The sequence below is a fragment of the Athene cunicularia genome (assembly GCF_003259725.1).
Source record: "Athene cunicularia isolate RWA chromosome 12 unlocalized genomic scaffold, athCun1 chr12_part1, whole genome shotgun sequence".
Lineage (NCBI taxonomy): Eukaryota > Metazoa > Chordata > Aves > Strigiformes > Strigidae > Athene > Athene cunicularia.
The window spans coordinates 20439703-20449694 of NW_020799116.1; the positions used below are offsets into that span (position 1 = coordinate 20439703).

Genomic DNA, 9992 nt, shown 5'->3' on the forward strand with positions numbered 1-9992 from the left:
GTACAAACAAGTCAGATTATACATAATCGACATCAATCCCACTGACCCCAACAACAACACTGCACAACCAAAAATGGGTGGAATAAATGGTGACACGCAGATGGGAGACAACCGAGTCAACAAGCCAAACACATCAGACCGAGGAAGCCACACACAGAATCTCTACACAGCCCACGTTTCCAAAGGCCAGACCTGACTGGAGCCCAGTCCCAGGGAGGCGGGAGGTCCTTCCCCAACAGGGAACTCTGCACAGGGCACCCACCTCACAGACAGACACTGCCCCTCCTGCAATGGTCCCAGCTTTATCCCTCAGTGGGACACCTGACCTTTGTTACTGACTGCGGGACGCCTGGGGCTCCTTTACCCAATGGCTCTGTCTGCCAGGCCGGCTGCACCCTGGAGGGAAGCCTAAAGGTAAACTCACCCCCCTTTGGGAAGGGCTGTGGGAATCACCCACATGTCAACCTTAATTTGGGGCTGAAACCCCAGCATTTCAGGGTCTTAAGGAAGATAATATTTATTATGAAAAATGAAAGAATACCTTTAAATAAAATTTATGTCTACATACCAATGTAGGTTACTTAGACTATAGTCTGGAAGATGATGGTGACCATAGATGGTTTAAATGAAGTCTAGTTCTCAACCTAACAGAGTCTAAATGAATGATTTTTGTCTTAGAGGAAAAGCAGCTTTTTGAGTTCAAGTATCTCTTTTGCTTTAGAGGCTTCTCTGTATGTTTGTATATTTATATGTGCATTACAATCAGGTACATAGGACAGGATATCTGTAATTTTTATGGCCTCCTGACTGTAAAGTATATAGTGTAATTTCAAAGTCATGAATTCCTTGTGTCTAGGTAATTAGGATTGCTGAAAAATACTGCAGCTATTTCCTGTACTATCTCAGCCATCCCTTCCATGCTGTTGAGTACCTGGTCATCTGCTTACCTGCTGGAGCTGGCCCACCACTGTGCATGTATGTTCTGTGTTGGAACACAGGCAGTTCTTCCTACTACTTTCCAGTGTGCTTTCCATTTTTTTCTGTTTTAGAGCTTTGTATTACCACTTGTAGATGCATTATATGAACATTCCTGCCAGAAATCCCTGCCACTATCAATGCCGTCCATGTACTTTGTTCTTCATGTATGAAGTCACAGCTGTATCTGGAGTAGGTTGTGGTTTGGAGGCCTAGTGCAAATTGTGCTTGCCATTTTTAGTGAAAATTCTTCCTTGTATTGAGGGGTTTTGCAGCTCTCTGAAAGCTAATCAAACTGTGTTCGTTGTGTCTCTGCTGAAGGCTTGTCCCCATGTCAGGTCCTGTCAGTGGTGAGCGACTCCCCTGATCTCTCACATGTGTTGGCCTAACTTTGGTGATCTGCGTTGCTTCACAAAAGGGCAATGACACAAATGGCTCATAGCCTGCAATTCGTATTTCATAGGGGAAGGCGTTTACCCCGTGTTGGAAGCTGTCTGGGAACTCATGGAGGAGTGGAGAGGTTTGACATGTTACGTTTGAATCACGGAGAATAACATAGACACGCTTCATAATGGCTGGAACCTGTCTGTTACAGTGTCACTAAGCACTAGGTACTGAAAATTAAATGAAGTGAGGTAATAATAACTACAGCATGCCTTTATCTGGGGTAAAGGATAGTATTTCTTAGAAGCTGAAGGTGAAATGAAAGTTTGATGAGTTAACCAAGAGCCAGAAGCTACACAACAGCTGTAATTATATACCTTAAGTGAAAGGTGAGTCAACATCTTTGCCCGTATTGTGGCAGGATTGATACATTCAGAAAAGCATCGCTTATGTTCTGAGGAAGTTACGCTTGGGCCTGGTGCTTTCACCCAGGAGGTGACTTACTGGCATTGGCGTGCTGCCGGGAACAGTTGCAACAGTCCCGAATGAAGGAGACATGACGCTGAGTGCCATTAGCACAGTAGGATCCTGACGGCTTTTGCTTGACATCGTGAAGGTGCTGTTAATGGGGCTTGCCATTCCTTGAGTACCCGTGGTGATGTGCTGGTGGTGATATGGGGGAGGCAAGGACTTACCCTAACCTGTGTGAGGCGAGGAATCCTTACAGCGTGGCATCGGTCATTTCCTCTGGCTCTCCTGCAGACATCTTTGTATTCCTCCGAGATCAGCTCTCAAGTATTTTCATTGTGTCATGTTGGGGTGGATAAGCACGAATAACTTCATGTTGTTGATCACATTCAAAACCTACAGTTTACTAAACTTTCCAACTGATACCAAATATTATTTAGTGGATATGTAACCACTTATTTTATTGCAGTTCTTTATGCTACTGAGAGTGGTATGCAGGCACAGTTATTCTACCCTAAAGTTGCAAGGCGCTAAATATGCATACATTAATATAATTTTTAAAATAGGAAAAAAGAACCTAAGTGGGCTGTTCCACATAACCACACATTCTTACACTGTATCCTTAAATTAAAATATTCACAAGTTGAAGTGTCATGCAAAATGCATGAATTTTTATAACGATTTCAGGAACCATATTGTTTCCTTGTTACTGTTTTTGCATATATAGCCCCACTTTGGCTCTCTTTTTTCACTTAACGCAGATTTGATGCAGCTCATTCCAGTGATTGTGTGGCAGTATATATGCAGCAAGAGAGGTTGCTTTAAAGTGGGACAAGACATGCTCTATTGATTTACACTTTGAGGTCATTGACCTGAGGTCAGAACAAAGATACGTATGCTGCTTCTACTCATATTACCAGAAGCTGCTAACAGCTATTCCAACTTCATCCGAAATATAATTTATTTGTGTTTGTGATCTATTTTCAGAAGTCATTGCTTACATATAGGTATGTATCAATATGCATAGGTCTTATTAAAGTAAACCTCCTAATTCAAAGATTTATGATTAAAACTAGCAGGAATTAGTACTAGAGTCTCTAAGGATTCTGTTCAGAACTTGAGGACAAATCATCTTGCAAAAGAGAAATTTAAGTGAAATATCTACCTATTTGTTAGTATGCCATAGGTGGTACAGTTTGTAGTTGTTCTTGGAGAAATAATTTATAGGTATGCAGATATAAGTGAGCGTTCTCTATTTTACTGCAATTTTAATTTATTTTATTTTATTTTATTTACAGGATTAGCTGGCACTGCTGCAGACCTAGAAAAAAGAAAGCTTATTTTTGGAAAAAATTTTATACCTCCAAAGAAGCCAAAAACATTCTTACAGCTAGTCTGGGAAGCGTTGCAGGATGTGACTCTTATAATCTTGGAAATTGCAGCCATCATATCTTTGGGGCTTTCGTTTTATCAGCCACCTGGAGAAGGGAATGAAGGTAAAAACTTTTTATAGAAGTTATTTGTAGAAGTTTAAGTAAAACCAGTCCTGCATCTCAAACTGATTCTATCCCCACCCTCTGGAAGGTCGCTAACAGGAAATTTCCATGTGATTTGTGCCTATTACCATTACAAATGGTACTGACATATTTTTTGTGTGCTTGACATTTCTTCATGCTGAACCTTGTGACATATGCTAAACGAGTTAAAGAAGAATCATAATATTCTTATAAAACTGACGTATTTTTGTGTCTGTTTTCACCTTTGAGTTTGTGTTTGATGTTTATTCATCTTAGATGGTTGTTTCCTGCATTATAGGTGATAAATATGTAATTGCTTATATAGCTAATGTATCCTATCTACATGAGCATGGACAAGTCTTCAGCTAGTTTATACCAGCTGAAGACTTGAAATTAGTGAAATTCACACATTTCAGTATTTTTAGTGGTACAGCTAAGGCTAGTGAGCCTGGCTCACAAGGGAGTATTAGGGGCAAAGTCATGTTACTTATAAACTATATATTGCAGAATCCTTCTGTGATATCTGTAGAGTTTTAACACCCATCCTGCGTCCCTGTCCCTCTCCTTTTTTTCCCCCTTTGGAAAGTACTCTTGAATTCACATGCTGAAAATATTCTTCTACATAAATGCAAGATTTCCATTTCTGGCAACTGATCCAGATTTTTTTTTTTTTCCCCTGCTCTCTCATAGACTTATAAAGCCGGATAAATATGCTGTGTGAAATGACGTGAATAGCTTGGCGAATGTATGAAGAATGTCTTCCTCTAAATATAGCTCTGAAATGCTTTTTACATTCGCTTCAGTTTCCTTTGGCTACTTTCCTTGAAGACCCTTCCTTCTTCCTTATCCATTCACAAGCAGAATAAGCACGTAGCTATCCATAGCTCTTGTATCATATTTATGATTCTTTAACTATATATATAATCAGGAATCTTTTGTTGCTTTATCACTGAATTTTGAATACATGACTATTGATTTCAGCAGGTGTCTGATTTAGGCATGAAAATAAAGGATTCATTTGGTCTTTAACTGAAGAAAACATTATTTACTGTTATTAGCTCATATAGTTGGACATAGAATACCTTGGGGACGTTGTAAACCATGAATGATGCTTTACAAAATTAGAATTTAGATCTGTAAACTTTTTTCTTAGGCATAAGTGTGCAGGCTCCTCTCTTTTTTTTTTTTTTTTTTTTTTTTTTGTTTGGTGGGAAAGGAATTTTTAAAATAGGATTGTTACAGGTTTTAGAAAGAGGGGAGATGTGTCATCAGATGATGTTGTTTTTTTTCCAATTTTTTTTTTTTTCAAGTTGTTATTATTTTGATACTGCATTTAAAATGTTTCTTTTCCCATGGGAAGGTATGACAGACACATCTGAGGTAGTCTGAAAAGCTCAGCAACACAGCCTGGGAAAAAGTGTTAGTGTTTTCCCACAGCACAGTGTTTTATTCAGTGGTCACTCTTTTCCTTGTGTTTTTAAAATTGTTTTCCTGGAAGGTTTTGCCATGTATTACACAGGGAGAATAAATACAGTTAGGGAATATCTTTTAATCCAGCATTCTGAACACATCATAAAGGTCCTTTACATTTTTTTTTTTTTAAAGGCTTTCTTTGAGCAGTTATATAAATGTGGGAGATTCATTTTAAAATGAGTACGTTATAAACTGTTGCCAAGGATACCTATAGTTTATTGGTAGATGTCATTTTTAAAAAGTCCTAAACATTGAAAAACTGATATATTAAGCTTGACTATACCACACTGTTGGTGTGGGGTATAGTCATAATTGAAATTCATTTAATGTTTCTGCATAAACTTTGGTACCCAATTATGAAATAAAAGTATATGTAGGCTAATGCTGAGTAAAATTTTATAGTATATAATACAGCCAAGTTTTTTTAATTCTAATTTTTTTTCTTGCTTTTCAAAATTAAATGCATTTCAATTTTGAAAATGAGTCAACAAGACTGTTCTTCCCATGCTGATTTGCCCAATCATCACTGCTAATTACCTGAGTTCATCAACTTGCTATCATCTACATGGACCTTTCAGAGTCTAAAAACAATTGTAAACATAAATTCAATATGGCTGCAACGTAGAAGTCTTAAAAAAAAAAAAAAAGTAAAAAAGGCGAAACCTTTATGAGCAGACAGGTGTGAGACCCTGTTGGTAAGTGGGTCGGCAAGGGGAGATGATTGAGAACAGCCGGTTTCCACACAGGTTCATGGCCAATGTAGTGACACTGTATTTTTCTTACCACAGTGAAGTTTGTACTGTGAATTGGCTTCACGTTGCAGGGAAATTGTGCTGATTTCTTTGGTCATGTCTACAAGCACCTGGGATGACTTTGTGTTTTTTCAATGCCTTTGAGGTCTGTGACTAGAACAGGATGGCGAACAGAGCGTGAGTCTTTCTGTGGGAGACGGAACTCTGTGAACGTGGATGTTTCCACAGAAATAACGTTGTCAATGACAGAAACATTAACATTAGCCAGATGCTTTTTTTTCCCCCTTTGCTCAGACAGATCTTGGTCTATCTTCAGGAGAAGCTTGAGTTAGAAGTCTGGCCAGGGAGTTGTAGCTGATGCCAGAAAAGATAATATGTTTTGGGAAATACCAGAGAAGGGTTTGGACAGGCTGGAGTCTACAATGAGAGCTGGATAACTTTTACTTTCTATTGTTGTTAAATATACGGAGACACCTGAATAAGAGCTGACAGAGGTGTGGTGCAAGTTCATTACCAGCCACCAAGGGGAGGTGGAAGAGCAAGGCTGTGATTTGATTTAGCCTCTTCAGTCTCTACTGGGAGTGGAGCCTTGTGGATACTCCTCAGTCGCAAGGAGCAGTTGTGCATTGCTCACTCACACCCACCGGGGACTGAGACGCTCGCTGTGGCGGGGCTGTGCCAGGCTCTTCCCTCAGCCCCGTGCCTCGCAGCAATGGGGAGGGAGTGTTAAGACAGGAGGGGAAAATTGAATTTCTCCCATGCTGGACATTATGATATTCGGCATTTTTAAAAGAAATACTAACTCTACATGAAAGCTCAAATAAGAAAGGGATAATGGAGGTAAAATTTTACAGAATTCTAAAACTGGCCAATCTTTCAGCACTTTTGACTGACACAATACTGCCTTGCAGTGTTTCAGTTGCTTATTGCTTAGGTCTATATTGAAAAGTTGTGATGTCTATAAGTGACAGCCTTTCCTTGTGGGAATAAGGGATAATAACATGAAAATAAGAGATTTTAAGACACAGTGTCAGGGAAACATCACCCTGAGTATTTTTTTAATTGAGCTTACTTATACACCACCTTTATATTGAATATATTTATACCTGCCTTTAACATATCCTAAAGTTTTATCTACCAATGACCTTATTAGTTAATGAATAAGTTGAAGTAATCTTTATTTTTTAGAAATGGTACAACTCTTTCTTTTTGGACACTTGAAACCTACTTTAATTTTTGAAGCTGTAACAGAATTAGCATTTAACTGGTTTCTGCCATATAAGTGCAAAATGTTTTTCTCCTGAGGCTTTTGAAGGAGGAATGCATGACAAAATGCACACATCTAAAAATTATTAGAGTGCATGAGTTGTTTCAGGAACCTTGTCTAAGAGTATAGTCTAATGTATGTAAGTTGGTGCATTTTGCTGTATTAGGCAGTTACAAGCTTAAAAGTTCATTTTCTTTGTGTATTTCTAGACTGGCTCTTATTTCTCATTTTAAGCTATGAATGTTGGTACATTGCCAAATTTAAGCCCTTTGACTGTAGCATAATTTCATTTCCAAATATCTGTAACACTGTTTGGTATTATCTTGAGAGAAGTCGATAGATTATTATCTGGTGAGTTGCATTCAGTTACGCTGTTGGAAACAGTTGACATTTCTGTGGGTTTGAAGTATCAGTAGTGACATTCCTCAACCAATCTTAACTGGTAGTAGTAGTAATCTGTTCTTGGTAATACATGAAGTTTTTGTTCTACTACAATTCTTCATTTAAGGTATGGATGGACATTGGAAAATGTGATTTAATTTTCTGCTGCAATCACAAAATCTGATCTACATGAATTACTAGGTAATAGTGTAGTTTTAATGCTTCTCCAGAAGTCGCTTTAGTTCCTGTATTTCATATTTCTTAGTAAGAGTGAAAGTTTCAAGAATTTTGTTCTCAGAAGCTATGCTAGAGTTGTTGTTATGATCTGCTTTGCATTCCCTCTTACCATCTGACAGGCCATTAGGAGCAATTGAGAACTTCTGCATAAATTATTGTCAGCCCTGTGGCAATTACTGCTCTCATTACTGATCCACACAGAATCATTTTTCCACTCTTTCAAAAAAGTGCAAAACTGCTGCTGTCTTTTATCAAATGTATTTTGAGAAAAAATTCCCGGTGCAGATGTAGTTTCTACTACAGTGGTGATCACACAGGGGTGCGACTTATGCAAGTTAAAAATACGTTGTTCCTCAGAACAAAATCCTTCTGTGTCCTGGGTTAATAGATTGCGGACTGTTCCCTGAGCAAACAGAATAGTGAACCTATGGTATGAAGAGGATTCAACGAATATATGGGATCCTGGCTTCATTTTTTGAAGGTATATTAGAGTAAGTCCAGTACTAAATTTGAAATATTTGTATTTGTATATCAGTGTGTGGTGAAATCTTTTGTATACAGTCTGTTTTTAAAGACATATGAATAGAAAGAGCTGCTTCATGGGTTAGCCTTCCCCTTACTCATGCAACAAGTTAATGAACAGGAAAAATTAGCGAAACAGAACATGGTCCCCTGAAATTTGGTCCTCCCAAGGCACTTGCACTAAGCTGTTGGTGGCGTTGATGTGCAGGTGATGCTTGGTGCTGTGGCTGCTGTGCTTGATGGCCTCTCGTGGCTTAGTTTCCTTACAAGAGAGTGTGTTTCCCAGGGTTCACCACTCAGCTGTTTCCTTATCATTCCTATAATGGGCCACATTGCTTGGTCAAGTTGGAGATTGAAATCAGAAAGGTTATCTGTATAGTTGGAGAGAAGATACAGCTGATCCACAGCTCCCATGAGGACAGTTGCTTATCTTTTTTCTGTGCTAAGCCTCACTGTTGAAGGAGTACTCACTTGTACTCATGGTACAACTGTTCCGCACATATCTAGCAAATGTTATGCTCCTTATATATGAACCTGAACAAGTACATGTGTGTGGATTGAATGGACAGCAGGCCACAGTCAGACATGGAAATGTGAGGAGGCAATATGCTCATCAATGCTGGGTTCACTGTATAACTGTGAAGGTCTTCACTACAGAAGCAAAAGCAGTCATGTGATGGTTAGATAAAAAACTATGTAAAAATTAGTTTGAGAGGAAAAAAAAACAACCCAACAAAAAACTTACCCCCTACCTTGTCCAGATCTATTGCTTGGGATTTGAAATGCGTGCTGTTTTCATCTTCTCTCAGGTTACTGCCTGTGAAGATACGACTCAAAATATGTCTCTTGACATTTCATCATTTTGAGCAAGTCTGTAGAAATAAGTCACAGTGGGAAGGATTTGACCAGCCATTAGTGCAGGTATCTCTGGAAGGAAGTGAAAACAAGTAAAAATTTCATTCAAATTTCATTCATATATATATATATATATATATATATATATATAATGTATTTTTTTGATTTTATTATGATGACCACACTGTTAGTCAGTACATATTTAGTAATATAGGCTGTTACCTGTAGAGCTTAGTTTCTACTTTTTTGTTTACTGCTACTGCAACTTTATATAGCTTGTGCCTATTTTGGCAACACCCTTGTACCTTTAATAATATAATATATGGTGTCTTGCATCTGAATCTACAAAACACCTCATCAGGTTCTTTAAAACCTGGCAGCAGTGGAACTGCTTTTCCAGTTCTCTGCCAGGTGTTCAGGTCATTTCATTTATTCCTTTTCTTTTGTCCAGTTTTCTTCTGACCTGTTGTTAAGTCAAGGAAATTGCCAGCTGGAAAAATATAACTGATGACTCTTCATAGGACTCAAAATTGGATGCTTTCCTATGAAATATATTTTATCTCAAACAGAAATACTGTGCTTGAACTCAAAATCCATCTAATATCAAAGCATATGCAAGGAAGAGCTATAGAAAATAATTTCATTTACGTCATTCCACAGTGGTTGCTAAGTATCTTCCTTGATAATGGTTGTCTGACAGTGGATATATCTCTCAATATTATGCTTAATTTTAGACAAATAGAATGAGATTATGGGGAAGCAATGTTGAAAATGGGAGCAGGTCTCTTAAAAGAATCATGAAAGTAGAAGGGCCAACATATCACAAAGACACCTAGGGCGAGAGAATGTCTTTCCTAAACATTTAAGAACTCCTTGTAAATTCTAGCATTGATTATAAGGAAAGGACTGCTGACCAGAATAAAATTTCCTGGAGAAAAACTTCACTTTAAATCTTTCATTTTTCTCTTTAAAAATTTTTAATAAGGGTCACACATGCATGAGCTGCAAAAATGTCGAGTCCGTAGGTCTCAATATCCTGAGGACCATTTCCTCTTTAGAATGAGATTTTCCCTTCAAAAATAAAACTTTGGGGATCCAGTTGGATATATTTGTGCTGTTTCCATTCCTCAGATATTTTGAAAAATTCCACACACCAAAAAA

The 9992-nt window shown here is 38.1% G+C and overlaps 1 protein-coding gene across 1 annotated transcript in view; it reads left to right on the forward strand.

The window, feature by feature from the left end:
• Positions 1-9992, forward strand: part of ATP2B2 (ATPase plasma membrane Ca2+ transporting 2) — a 428819-nt gene that overhangs the window by 293238 nt on the left and 125589 nt on the right. The window contains exon 6 of the mRNA XM_026857617.1: positions 3126-3323. Within this exon, the coding sequence (XP_026713418.1) occupies positions 3126-3323 (198 nt within the window). The remainder of the gene's footprint in view (positions 1-3125; positions 3324-9992) is intronic.